The following is a 15,307-nucleotide window of genomic DNA, read 5'->3' on the forward strand; positions in this document are numbered from 1 at the left end:
ACCAGAGACATTAGAAAGATTTTTTTTTTCAGTGTCAGAGTAGTTAATAACTAGAATGCACTAGGAAGTGATGTGGTGGAGGCTGACTCCATACACAGTCTCAAATATAGGAATGATAGAGCCCAGTAGGCTCAGGAATCTGAGCCTACTACGCCAGTTGATTGACGGTTGAAAGGCGGGACCAAAGAGACAAAGCTCAACGCCCGCATGCACTACTAGGTGAGTGCAAAGTACAACACACACACACACACACACACACACACACACACACACACACACACACACTCACTCACTCGCAAGCGTGACACTCTGTCGTTTTTGTTTACGACACGGTTGCATGTGAGCATCGACATGCGACTCCTCATTACTTATTTCTACATATTTTCGCGTTTGTAATTTGTAGAACTTTGACAGTGTAGAAGTGAAAGCTTGATTGAAGACGCGCACACTGTTACACACACACGTGAAAACTCTCACACACCCACACATACACACACACACATATACACACACACACATTCTCTCTTACAGCAAGCAAGTTAATTATAATTACTATTATGAAGCTCTTGATGCCGATTTTAATAAATTTTCAAGTACTTGAAGATCAGACTTTGAATCGCAGGAAGTTACACCTCCCGTGTTTTTAGTGTTCTAAATGCTGATACCAATCTGATATTTTGAATAAAATAGTTTTTCTTATTAATACAGATATGAATGACTATTTTATTCAAAATCTGGGAGATTGGTATCAGCAATACACGCCGCTCTTCGTTGATATCTTTTACGAGGACATGGTCGAGAACATATGAGAAATTAGTAGAGGGAAAATAACAGGGGCAGGGGAAGCAAGATGCATGGACCTAAGAAATTTAAATATGCCACTGATCAACAAGTTAAGGTGTGGAGAGAATGCTATGAAGTGCACACAAAAGATGGTTAAAAAATGGAATGAGGGATGAAGAGAAAAATACAATGCTGGAAGTGGCTAGAGAATGCAGTCAGGTAAGGAAGGTGGCGCGGGACACATACTGGCAAGACTTTGCTCAGTTCATTGGTAATACTGAGAACCTTAAAGACGTATGGAGAGCAGTAAATAGAATCAGGGATTGTAAGACCAAATTCATAGCTTACTCAGATCTATCCATTAATTAATTGCTAATGAGTTAGTAGATAAATGGGCTAGTGCTGCTGGTGTGGAGTCCAAACCTGAAGACACGAACAGTCACCATTGAGTCATGGAAAAATATTAGAAATGGAGTAACTTTAAGTGCTTTAAATACAGGATCAGTAACGTGCACTGAGATAGCTTACGGAGAACTATTTGATGCTTTAAAAAGTGGAAGCTCTACTGCTCCTATACCTAAGTCAAACGGAGGCTACAGACCTGTCTCCTTAACACCCTGCTTTTGTAAAATGATGGAAAGGATTTTGTTAAATAGGCTACTCTACCTTGTAGAAGATAACATGTCGAATAACCTCTTTGGTTTTATCAAAGGCAAAAGTTATGCGTACTGTCTCTTAAAGTGTTTGTCTAATGCGAAAGACAATTGTAGAGTGTTTGTTGATCTACAAGGTGCCTTTGATAAAGCCAAAGGGGAAGTAATCTTATACGAATTAGTCAATCAGCGAAAAACAGGGAGATTGCTACATTGGATACGAGATTATCTACAAGGGAGAAAAGATCAATTGTATTACCAGGGATACATGTCTGAGGAACGGAGGATTCAGTTAGGTACCCGCTAAGGGGAAGTTTTAAGTCCCACCTTAATCAATGTATTAATGAACAGATTAGCATCAGAGATGTCTCCTCCAAGGGTCATGGCGATCATATATGCTGATGACCTTCTTATACAAGGCACTTCTGAGAACAAAATTCAAACTGCTCTTAACATACTTGGTACAACCTGTCACAAGTTAGGCTTAGTTATAAATGCAGACAAAACCTAATATGAGTATAGGAAACGGAGAAATATAACACACTAAATGGTGTGGAACTGAGCCGTGTTCAGAAGTAAAAATATCTGGGGGTGTATGTTGGATACACATGTGAGAGTAAAAATGCTGAACTAAATAATATCAGCACCTTGTGTAAAGCCCGTCTGAATCTTCTAAAAAGCACTGACGTTTCCTGGTAAAGGTGTTGGGGTACCTATCTTGCAGATGTTATACATAAGCACTATTCGGTCCCTGATAGACTACGCAGCACCCGTTTTGTCTTCCTCTGGGCAAGGCAAAATTAAAAAAATAGAGCTGATACAGAACGAGGCTATGAGTATTATTCTTGGATGTCAAAGAAATGCAATGATTGAAATAATGAGAATGTATTTAAACTTACGGAGTGTGTATGATAGAGTCCGTGATATTAACACTAGAGTATCTATTCCGTTTCATGCGGAGAAAGGGAGGGGGATAAGCTGTGTCCGAGCGTTCAGACCTGCTTGAGTGACGTACACACTTCCAGGAAAGTGAGAGAGACATGCTACACAAGGGGCTTAGCTCATGACCTCAGGGGATACGATGTACTCGACTGTTGTAAACCCTCTCGGCAATGCAATAGGTCTACTCCATGGAAAGTACAGAAAATAGAAGTGAAATTTGTACCTCTGAAGGTGGAAAAGATTCATCGTGAACCGAGACAATTACGGTGTTTGTATGGAAGCATGATATCTGGGTTACCAAGAGGCAATAGTTTACATGTATATTGTGACGGGTCGGTGACGGAGGATGGCAGGGCAGGGTGTGGTGTCCTAATAAGGGAATATACTGAGTTTGGGACTGTGGACTGGAAAATTGAACTTCGACTTAGTAATTATATATCATCCATACAAGCTGAACTGCAGGCAATTCTGGCTGGTATGGAGGAAGTACGTCAAGACGACAAATATACTTTGTATTTGTCGATAGCCAAGGAGCACTCGATTCCTTAAACAGTCGGAATCCAGTCTTCATGTCCATAGTATGATGATTGTAAGGAAATGATAAATAAAATACAGCTGAAAGGTCACAAAGTGACATTCATGTGGATTCCATCTCATGTTGGAATAGTGATCAACGAGGTGGCGGATGACTTGGCCAAACGTGCCATATCAAAGCCACAAGTTAACATTGAATGTGTTTTCACAATGAGACAAATAAGAAGCAAAATCAGAAATATTCAGGCACAGGCAGAAGTGGTGAGAATAGGTATAATGTATGAGGGAAATCCAAACCATGCAACACTAAATGTGTAGTGAGTCAAAACACCCATTACACTTATGATTAAAGGAGAAATGCTTGTGCGCATGCGGCTCAGGCTTGGGTGAAAATATTACTGGGAATATGGAATAGGTGTTAATGATAATGACACGAAGTGTAAACTATGTGTTATGTTAAGGTCTCACACCCTCACCCATTATGTTCTTGATTGCCCTGTTGATTAATGTATATAGGAACACTGAGATGAGGACTGTTCCTGAACAAATAACCTGGATATTTCACAACGGATAGACTGATGATATTCTGGAGAGACATAAGAGTTTTGCACCAAGATTGTAACCTTTTGTTGAATTGTCTGAATGTCTATTGCAAATTAGTCTACTATACCTAGTCATAAACGTATCTTGAGTGTTCGTCTGGTAACAGACGAACTTGCTTCCTTTGCATGTATAAAGGAAGAAATGTATATGTTTATCTCTCAGAATGTTCTGTAATATGTTTATTGTTTGTGATGTGTGTCTATATATATCTATGAACACGTTGTACTGAACGGGGGTAAGAATAGCTTGAGTTACCTCATCTCTATGTCTTTGTGTGTATTTCCCTCAATAAACTTACTTAAATTTCAATTTCAGTTGTAGTACATCTAGTTCTGTTCGTCACTAATAGTCTCCGTGCACTTATTGTTTTATTAAAACTTACTTAAAAGCAATGAAATACAGCAAACAAGTTACTGGCAAGCAAACTCCCTGATATCATACTTAAAGAAAATAGCAGGGGTCGTTATAGGAGCCAATATTTCTTCAATGAGTGGCCCCGGGCCGACCCCTGGCTTGTTTATAACCCTCCCATAACCCTCCCTATATCATCTTACAAAGTTGGGCGAGGCTAGCCTCAAGCCTCTGGCCTCCTTCTAAACAGACAGACGAACATTGTATTATATATATATATATATATATATATATATATATATATATATATATATATATATATATATATATATATATATATATATATATATATATTATATATATATTATATTATATATATATATATATATATATATATATATATATATATATATATATATATATATTATATATATATTATATATAATATATTGTGACAATAATCTCCTTCAAGAGATTGAGCCTGCTCTTCCCTCCACAAACACGTCGTTGAAATTATATAAAACGACTATGGAAGACATGTCCAACAACAACAACAACACCAGCAAGGCTTGCCAGGGTGAGCAAAACATATGCAGCCAGCCACCTGTTCGGACTCAAACCACCAAACTACATGTTGATCGCTACCGGCTCCGCTGATTGGTCGCCGGTCTGGCTGCACCTGCACTCGCCCCCCCATACTACTTGATGTCTGGGGTCGCCCCAACCTCCTACCTCAGAATGTTCAGTGCTCTCGTTGTCACCACTCCTCCCGGCTAGACGCTAGCGTGTACTGAGAGAAGTGGTGGCTTAAAGCCAATATTCCAGCACCTCCCATTTACTTTTGTATTGCACTTCTTGTTATTTTGCCTTAACGTAACTTTTCATTGTGTCATCTAATTATTCTTATTATTTTGATTGATTTTATTATAAGAATTTGTTTGTGCATTTTATTCATGTTTTGATTTAATTAACGTAATTAAAATTTCATTGTTAAAGTTTACTTGTGTTTTGTGTGTCTTCTCCTTACCTTACCACAGACGAAGTTCCAGTTTTTTCTATTTTTTTTTATAACTATGTGACGAGGCCATACCCCTAGCCTTAAACAGCCGAACACCAACGCGTTACCGTCACAATATATATAATAACCATAACCTCTCCCATTCCTCCCCCTTGCTCTTTCTCGTGCTCTCTCTCTCATACCCTTCAATTCTCTCTCATTTATATATTTGCACTCACTGTAAACCCCAACATTAAACTGCTTCATTAGAAGACATAGATCCCGTCAACAGCAAGTCTGGTACACACAGCATGGAGCTAGAAAGTCATACGTGAACTCAATCTTCACCAATAATATGCCTGTGTAAATATTTACAGGTCTGACTTCCCTCTAAACAAGGCACAACATGGCAGATCATATAGTGGCACGGATGATATTAAACTCGATATTTTAAACTCGATATATGAAACTTGATATCTTAGATAAGATCTGCCGTGCTGCTTAATAAACGCTGTTCAACATTTAAAGTTATCCTTTAGAGATTCATACGAGCTTAAAACTTATCTAGCAACACAAGAACAAACAAGAAACACTTCTCATGAATTTTAATAAACTCAAGCAAAAAGAAATAAAAAAATCGGCCTGCTCACACCGTCGCAACAATACCTGAACATAAATATTATTTTTTTGTCACCCTAATTCATTAGGTAAAATAAGGGAAGGTGGTTCACAGTTGTAGTATACAGGATTTCTCCCCCATGAGTAACTAGGAAACGTGGATCTTTATTTGCTCTGTTTTTATTTGTAATACAGGTGGATACGTGAATTACACAGGTGTTCAGGGGAGAGGATAATTGTTTGTCATGTCTGTAAACAGGTTGATCGCCTTTTTGATCAGATGTGTACTTACTTAATGTGTGTTCGTGAGTATGTGTATCTCGGACTCTAGTCAATTAAAAATATAATTATTTCTGTTGAGCCACACTATTGCCTTTCTTCCTCCATACCTCCCCTCTTCCTATTTTCTCACGCCTAATTTTTTTGGTCATTCATCTCCTTTCCAGCCTCTTCCTTCTTCTTTCATCCTCTCCTCTTCTTCTTTCTCTCCACCCATCTTACCTTTCGGTTTCTCCAGCTCATCTTGATATTTCTCTTCCAGGATCTCCCTCATCCTTCATCCTCTTCAACCTACATCACTCTTCCTTCTCGAACCCTTTTTCCTTCCTGTCCTTCCATCCCTTCCTCCTCCATCATCATAGTTTGCATCCCTTCTGACGTCCTCCACCCCTACTCACACCGTCTCTCTCCCCCTCCTCCTCTCCCCTTACTCTTCCCTTCCAACCCACCTCTCCCCTCAGTCAGAGATCCAGGGCGATGTGTACATTCCATTAGTGCAAGTAACTCCTTACCGCAAGCCGGGAGACGGTATGGCATGTCTTCATTTATTATCCTCAAGGACTTTCCTGGGAAAACTCTGATGCTCGAACATGTCTTATTTTTTTTCTTCCCAGTATTGTCTCTCTCCGAAATGTATTTATGGTTTATCGTCAGAGAGGAAAAACTAGCAACTTACATGTATGAACACCTGAAGAGAATATTATAGACCAGGTATTATGGGATAGGAATAACTTATGCATTCTGCGGGAATAAAAGAGAATATATGTATGATCGTTTTCGTGTCTCTAAAGACATCAGAGACTTAGCTGAAAATATGAACATAATTACTGCAACAGATCTGAGCATAAATCGTAGAAAATATTGGAAGGTAAGGGAACTATTAAAAGAAAGCGCCAAGCTAATACGACTATATAGCACTGAGAAGGGGTTAAGATAAGGATTTGGGAATGGGACGGGGGGTAAAGAATGGTTACAAACCACTTGGACGGTTGGAGATTGAACGACGACCTGCATGAAGCGAGACCGTCGCAACTTCCATCGTACTACCGTCCAGCCCAAGTGGTTTGATATGGGAATGAAACATACGAAAATCTTTATAATATTATCTATCAAATATAATTTTATGGAGTAAAAGACAGTCTTGAGAGCAAACGAAATCTTCGTCAGTTCCTGTATTTCCAGAAATGACTGTTCGATAAGAATAACTGAACGTGGTGAATGTTGGATAGTTACTGCCCAGTGTAGTTAATTTTGTTTATGTGCGCTCATGATAATAATGGGGATTGACAAAGACGATATTGAAGCATTGTTCATATTAGGGAACAGTAGAACGAGAGGACATAATTAGAAACCGAGAACATAGACGAGTTAGAGAGATGACAGAAACATATGGGTGATCTAAGATTCGTATATGGGTGGAACAGACTAGATGAGGAAGCTATCGAAGCTAATACGATACCCAGTTTGACGTGTTAATGTGCTTAGAAAAACAGTTGAAAAAATAAAACTGTACTGAACTAATGATAGTTGTGAGGCAGGTATTAAGAGGTAAATATTCGATCCTGAATGTTAAACTAGGAGAGTACACACACACACACACACACACACACACACACACACACACACACACACACACACACACACACACACACACACACACACACACACACACACACACACACACACACACACTCACACACACACACACACACACACACACACACACACACACACACACACACACACACACACACACACATACACACACACACACACACACACACACACACACACACACACACACACACACACACACTCAAACTCTCTCACACATATTTTCCATTAAAATGCAGAAAAAACTATCCTGTATATTGTACTGCATCAACATCATTCCGGCATGATACAGCCTCCCGGACATGAACGAAAATACAACAAACAAAACATGTATAAGCTATTAAATGCACGAATAAAATGGCAATAGTCCAACACTTGCAGAAATTTCATTGTAATTTTGCCCATGATATTGACCATCGTAGACAAATATATGCAAAATTTGACAACAATATCGGCAACTGATTTTAAATATCACAGAAATAATACAATTTCATATTTCAATAATCAGCGAATTTACTTGAACCAGTTCACTTCCTGTTTTTACTGTCTAGAAGACAGAACGAATGTTAAATAGTACCTGCATGACTGACTGACGTTCTCAAGAACACCCAGAACCATCCCTCTGAGGGAAACACAGAACCTTTCCTCCTGAGAGACGCACAGTATCTTCCATTCACCAACTGATAATTTATGCCATGCCACCAAGATCTTCACAAAAATAATATGCAATTCAGCCTCTGCCCAAACAGCACAACGTGAATCGCGCTTAACTGCTCCACAAAAGCAATCGTGCTAAGTGCACCCCCTCCAAGATTTATACACCCTCATTCCCTCTATCTTCTCCTACCCCCCCTTTGGTTAATTCCACCTCTGTAAAGAGAAAGGGAGGGAAGTGCGAGAAGGTACGCGGAGACGAGTAGACGGAACGAAGAGAAGAGAGGAGGAAGAGCATTAAACTCATTTAGCAAGATACTGAAGCGATGTTTTAAAACCATTTTATTGTAACACACACACACACTTATATGTATATGACAGTGTCAGACCACGAAGGAAGGATTGAAACAGGAATTTCCTTAGGTACTTTCGTATTTAATAGTACATCTTCAGAAGGATCAATATAATTTTTATATTGGGATTTTATATAATCAGATATATATAGAGGGGTACCACCTCTGGTGTAATTATAGGGACCCACAGCCTCATAGAAGGGAACACAGAGCATTCAGAGAAAAACTTGCCATTTAACTCTGAATACGTATGAGCGTTCGCTTCTCCTACCACCCCCTTTTTTTTGGTTTTTATTTTTATCACACACACACACATATATATATATATATATATATATATATATATATATATATATATATATATATATATATATATATATATATATATATATATATATATACATATATTATTGAATATGACCGAAAGAGCAAGATTAATGATTCTAACACAAATCTTCTCATTATTTCTTACGTTTTTCTTCCCTGTCGGGGGTAATTTAAATATTAACTCTCCAAAATTAATTTTCCCATTTTTTATTGATGGTCTGACGCCTGAAAGCGTTTCGCAAGGGCTTCTTACATTTTCATAGACAGGTTTACACATATCATTTCATGCTTATATTCGGTTTGGGTGAGGTGATATGACATATATTTTTGGGTGAGGTGACAAAACACGAATCAATGGGTATAAATTGGATACGAAAACATAAGAAACATAAGAATGAAACTAACTACAAAAGGCCTATTGGCCCATATTATTTCTCGTTGCTTCTATATTGGTTCAGGATCTTAAAGTGGGTAACCTATACTTATGCGTTAATTGGCTGTTGATTGCTGGTGTTGACTTTTTAATGTGTAGTGCCTCGCAGATGTCAAGCCGCCTGCTATCGCTTTATCTATCGATCATTTCTGTGTTGCTTGTTATGATTTTTTTGGTGATGGTCTGGTTGTGAGAAGAGATTATATGATCCTTGATGGAGCCCTGTTGTTTGTGCATTGTTAATCGCCTAGAAAGAGACGTTGTTGTCTTGCCTACATACTGTGATCTTAGGGGCAATACAGTCCCTACTATAAAATAATATATGAATGTTACAAAATAATATATGAATGTTATATATTTCAAGTGTTAGTTGAGGGATGTGTAGACTTCACCTATCAATCTTACCTTTCCACTACATTCACCTCATTCCCCATCACTCCACCCTACCCTCCCCCCCCCCCCCTATCCTTCCTCGTCCCTCCAAATCCACCCACCCATTCCTTCCCTTTATTCCATCAATTCAATCTTCAACCCACCTTTTCCTCTACTCTCTCACTGTTGTCTTCCATTTCTCCAATTCTTTCCTCTCCACGCTTTCATTCCTTTCCCCTTCCTATTCTCCCTTTCTACAAGTTTCAGTGAAGGCAGATACGCAGCCTTCAATCTGAAAGTGATTAATAAGGAAAATTGTCTAAGCTCTTCAAGATGGTGGTGTTGTGGTTGTGGATGGTTTGGTGGTGCGATGGTTGTGGTTGTTTAGTGGTGGTGGTATATCGGTGGTTTAGTGTGCTGAGGCGATGGTTGTGCTTGATGGTAATTGTGGTTGCTTATTTCGATGATGTAATGGTGTGGTGGTATGGATTGTGAAAGTGTGGTGAAGTCGGTGTTGTGAAGATGAGGGGATTCCATTTAAGAAAAGAGAAATTTTAAATTAGACTTTAATAAATTAAATCTATTTATATTGTTGTTTACACGTGTTTAGTGTTTTAAAAGATTATGAATTTGGGGAATGTCCATTTTGTCGTCATAATTTTCATTTATTAGGTTGTTTTCAATCACTTTTCCTAATTTCTTAAGTTCTTGCATGAAATAGGTCCAATGTTATTCGTGTTTAACTTGTAGTAATTACATTGTTGATGGTGGTAATGGTGATGTGTATTGATGATGACTGTGGGGTAGATGGTGGTGATAGTGCTCATGGGGGCTGTGGAATTGATTGTGTAAGTGGTTGAGGTGTAAGTGGTGGCTGTGTCGTGGTGTTTGTGGTGTTATTCAAGTTGGTAATGTCTATTTTGATGATTTGTGGATGTAATGGTTTCGTTGGTGCTGATGATTATGATGGTTTTAATGATGGTGGAAGTGATAGTGGTGGTTGTAGAGAAGTTATTGACGGTGTTGTTGGTGGTGGTGGTAATGTTAGTGCTGATGGTGGTAGTGGTATTGTTAGTGGAGGTGGTGGTATCATGACTGATTGGGTTGGTTTTGGTTGTACTAGTACTGATAGTGGTGGTAGACGCGTTAGTACTGATAGTGGTGGTAGACGCGTTAGTACTGATTGTGGTAGGGTTAGTACTGATGATGGTCGTTGTGATAGTGGTAGTATTGCTTGTACTGATAGTGGTGGTGGTAGTAGTTTTAGTATGGATGTTGTTGTTGTTGTTGTTTGTGGAGGTGGTGGTGGTAGAGGCAATATTACATATTAAATGCCTGCCTATTACTGACTACAGGGAAGTGAGCTTAAGCTCATAATTTCCTTTGTTGAATTTAGCTTTAAATTTGTAGACGTGGCTTCAATAACTTTTAATTTCAGTGCATTCCACTTGTTGACTAACCGTACAGTGTACAAGTATTTATTTGCATTTCTTCGTCTCATTTGGATTTCAATCATTGATTTATATTATCCTGACATATTTTCTCTCCATTTAAAAAGGCTGTTTTTCTCCACATTGAATATCCCCCTCAGTATCTTTCATGTTGTGATCATATCTCCTTTGTTCTTCTCTCTCTAGGGATGAGAGATTTATTTCCTTTAATCATTTCTCGTAGCTTAAACTCCTTAGTTGTAGCACTAATCTTGTTAAAATCTCTCCAATTTTGTTTTATTTTTTGTTTTGTGCGTTATAAGATGGGGTCTCACATCTTCATTACCTTACACGTGTTAGATTGAAGTTTAGTAACCATTTGTTTTCCCAATTCTAGAGTTTATCAAGGTTATCCGAGACTTTCATAAGTCCTCCTGTGTGGTTACAGTCTTTATTATCTGTGAATCGTCTACAAATTCGAGCATAATCTCTTAAAGCTCATACATCATCTGCATGTATGAGCATAATCACTTGGATATGAAATTTACTTTGATTTGAAGTAAAAAGATCGAACATAGGGAACACCTATTTGACACATTCCTTCAGCCTAAAACCTGATCTTTGACTGTGACTCTTTGTTTTCTGTCCTTTGGGTGCTTCCTTACCCAGTTTAGTGTCGACGCCGTTATCCCAGTACCAAACTAGTCTGACAATCCATAAAGAATATCGTCTACCTATACACCTTCTCCTGTCTTATTGTAGTGATGGTTGATATGTTAGTGCTGATGATGGTGGTGGATGGGGCAGTGTTAATTCAATTGGTTGTGATGGCAATGTTGGTACCGGTGGTGGTGGTGGTGGTGGTGATGGTGGTGATGGTGGTCGTGATGGTGGTCGTGATGGTGATGGTGGTGGTTTTGGTGGTGGTAGTAGTATTGGAGATGGTGGTGGTAATGGAGGCAGTGGTGTTGGAAATGCTAATAGTGGAGTTGGTGATGGTGAAGGTGGTGGAGATTTCAGTGGTAGTGGTGGCCGTGGTGATGGTAGTTGGGCTGTGTTAGTGTTGGTTGGTGTTTTAGATTAAATTATCCAAATATACAAAGACAAAGCAGCTAACCCCAAACACACGCAGCATAAACAAAGCCAAACAGAAAACGGTACTAAGTGGAGCTGAACACGCTTGAAGACACAAACTTTCTCGGAAACTCTGGCCAAGATGGACCGTGGAAAACTGCCACTAACTTGCTGGTTAATCTGTGTGGAGAGTCTTCAAGACGAATTGGCATCTCTTTCTCTCTTTGTTATTTCTCTCCTTCCCATCTTTTTCACTCTAACTCTTTCTTTCTCTCTTCCCCACTTTCTTCACTTTATTTTTTCCTTTTTTCCAACTTAAATTCGCTGGAATTACAAGAAAAGAGTAATAGCTCGTGAAAACAAGTTATATGTTCAGACTACATATAAATGTAGAATGTAAATATATTAGGATACTGTTCAATATACATCATCTTAATAATTTAATGTTAAGAAGCACTTATGTTAGACGAAGGGTGAGATTGGAGCCAGCTGTTGCCCAAGGCTCCCCATTTGCTGGCCTAATTTGATTTCTTGAAACCCGATAATTAAAAAAAGATAATAATATAAGACTTGAGTAACTCGACGAATGAATGATCACTCATGGAGAGATTATCTCTTATAACAGTAGAGCCAAAATAAACATTGTGTTGGCTGAGTTTCACGTATTATATAAAAAAACAATTAGTTTGTGCTCACAAAGTTGGGACAGGTAGACTGGCTTGGTCCACACTGGCCTCGCTACTAACTCAATAAAGCCAGCGATATTTCTTGTTCAATCAAGACTGCTGGAACGGGGCGAACCTGGACGCGTCGAAGCCTAAGAACCACAGAGAATAGACTCTGGGGGTTCTTAGGCTATATTAGTATTCTCTCAAATGACTTTGTGGTTCTGTACAGGTCATCCGAGGCAGTGGTGCGTATTCATGGTGCTAGAGGACGTATTCTAATAACATTGGTAGTGCCACAGATATTGAAGAGCAGAAATGAGGGACGTTCTAATTGCACAAGTTTCCCCTACCTTGATTATATAATACGTTATCCCACTAAGATAGCCACTTATTCGTTAAACTCTTTAAACAATAATGTTTATTAGTGTTTAACGATTATTATAGTGGCGCCCGTTCATCGTGCCTCTAATCCCAGTAGCTACATTATAGAGATCATCGTTTTATTTTTTTCTCAACAGATAAATGTTGCATGTAATTGTCTTTGTATATATAGCCACAGGAGGATGGTATTTGATCCTGAAGGCAGTTAGAATCCTCTGCTTCTGAATAATAAAGTTTGGGTGAGAGTCATCAGTTTAGGGACGGGCTTTAGAGATTAGGTTAAGTACTCGTTAACGATGACATTCCACAACTAAAGACGAAGTAAACATTCTTGTGACACTCCGAAATCCATTCAGTGACACTCAAGAGATATGACGAGTTTCTGAAAACCCGAATCTGTGTCTTGATTGGTTACAGGAAATCTGACTCTTTGATTCAAGTGGGAAAGGGACAACGAAAGATGAGTTATTTAATTGATGAATGAAAAGTTCTTCGTGTAAGTTGCCAGGGAGAGAAAACACGCCGTAAATTGCAAATGAACAACAGCCAGTTTGTCACAAGTACAATGTGTATATGCAAGTTGCAGACGGACGTGGATTACGTCGTGATTGGTCGCTGAGGGACGGAGGGGAAAGTGCGCTGTGATTGGTCGCGGAGGGTCAGAGATTGTGCTCTGATTGGTCGCTGAGGGAGAACGAGAGGAAACCATTGTTGCCAACTGAGAATTGTCAGGACACAGACAAGATACAGTTGACCCAGGTCTCTCGCATTGTTGGACATAGTATCAGGCAGAGATTTCTCCTATAAAAGATATTGACTTTTCTGATGCATATTCAGTTATACAAGGAATACATTTACTAGTGAACTTATTTTAAGTTATTCATAACTTTGTATTTATATATTTGGTTTGTATTATGTTTTTATAATGAACAGGATAGTTAAAAACAATCTAAATAACATACTATATGTAAAAGAGAGAAAGAGAAAGAGAGAGAGAGAGAGAGAGAGAGAGAGAGAGAGAGAGAGAGAGAGAGAGAGAGAGAGAGAGAGAGAGAGAGAGAGAGAGAGAGAGAGAGAGAGATATTTCCCTACAGTCTACAAATTAATTAACACTGGGTTTATTTAGTATTTGGTGAGGTCACAAAAGACTGTACTGGTGTCTCCTATAACGTTAACCCAATACATTTATATCACAGAAAATATAAGGGAGTAGAGTTAATGTAAAAGACGGTTACACAGGGAGAAGATGAGGTATAAGGGAGAGGAATGGGAACTAGCTGCAGGATCGGAAGCTATCAAGAGGATAAAATGATACCTGGAGGATTAGGAACTATAGTAAGAGGATGGGAAGCGAGCGAAAAGATGAGAAGCTAGCGAAAGAATGGGTAGAGAGATAAGGAAGAAATGCAAATATGTTGAACAACAATTACTCTCTAGTGAATTTAATTGGGCAAGTTTCCAACACCTAATATGAGATGAACAAAAGGTGAAGCGTATGGCTTGAAAATCCTCAATAAGAACAAAACATTTACGGTGATTCAGTGAACAGTCACAGCAGAGTTATATGAAATATGAGAAGTACTCATTCATTCACTTCACTATAGTTCTTAAAGAACTGTAACTTAATTCCTGTTCTCTGGTTAACTAGACTAAATGAATTCAACAAATTGAAATGGGAATTACAAGCTCTGTTTCCCGATACAGGAACTTAATGTCATGAGTATCTTTAATGCCAACATGGATAGCTACAGATACAATATTGATGGCAGCAATGAGCTCCAATAGATGCAATGTGGCCAACAGTGACGAGTATCGATGCAATGTTGTCAACTTGGACTAATGTGAAAAGGAAACGATATATTCAACAGACAGGTGAAACCAGAGAAACGAAAGTCTTTTCTAGCATCATGCAATACCAGATATGAGAGTAACAGGCAGAGAGAAACAACAGGTGGCACAGCCAGGTGGCACAGACCACCAGGTGGCGCAGCCAGGTGGCACAGACCACCAGGTAACATCCAGCCAGAAAGGAGTGAAAGATGGCATTATATATGTAGTAACAAAATTGACGAAAGCCAGCCTGAAGGTACAGAAACTAACAGGTGAGATACGGAGCAACAGATGATACAGAACTATAGGCGAGATACACGGAATAAGTGAGGTACAGAGAAACAGGTGATGTACAGAACAATGGGTGAGGAACAGACAAAAAGGTGAGGAACAGATAAAAAGATGAGGAAC

The 15,307-nt window shown here is 38.9% G+C and overlaps 1 protein-coding gene across 1 annotated transcript; it reads left to right on the plus strand.

Moving 5' to 3' along the window:
• The first annotated feature begins 11,266 nt into the window (after positions 1-11,266).
• LOC138351802 (uncharacterized) lies at positions 11,267-12,027 on the plus strand. The gene is made up of 2 exons (XM_069303810.1): positions 11,267-11,298; positions 11,724-12,027. Exons 1-2 carry the CDS (start codon positions 11,267-11,269, stop codon positions 12,025-12,027), a joined length of 336 nt encoding a protein of 111 aa, XP_069159911.1.
• The last annotated feature ends 3,280 nt before the right edge of the window (positions 12,028-15,307 follow it).

This window comes from Procambarus clarkii, chromosome 51, assembly GCF_040958095.1.
Source record: "Procambarus clarkii isolate CNS0578487 chromosome 51, FALCON_Pclarkii_2.0, whole genome shotgun sequence".
In the NCBI taxonomy this organism is placed as follows: domain Eukaryota; kingdom Metazoa; phylum Arthropoda; class Malacostraca; order Decapoda; family Cambaridae; genus Procambarus; species Procambarus clarkii.

What these genes read in the sequence shown, in the direction of transcription:
- LOC138351802 (XM_069303810.1), top strand. Translation starts at nt 11,267, where the DNA reads ATGGGGTCTCACATCTTCATTACCTTACACGT. An exon ending in ATCTTCATTACCTTACACGT is followed by an intron (nt 11,299 to 11,723) that starts GTTAGATTGAAG and finishes TTGATATGTTAG; the next exon opens with TGCTGATGATGGTGGTGGAT.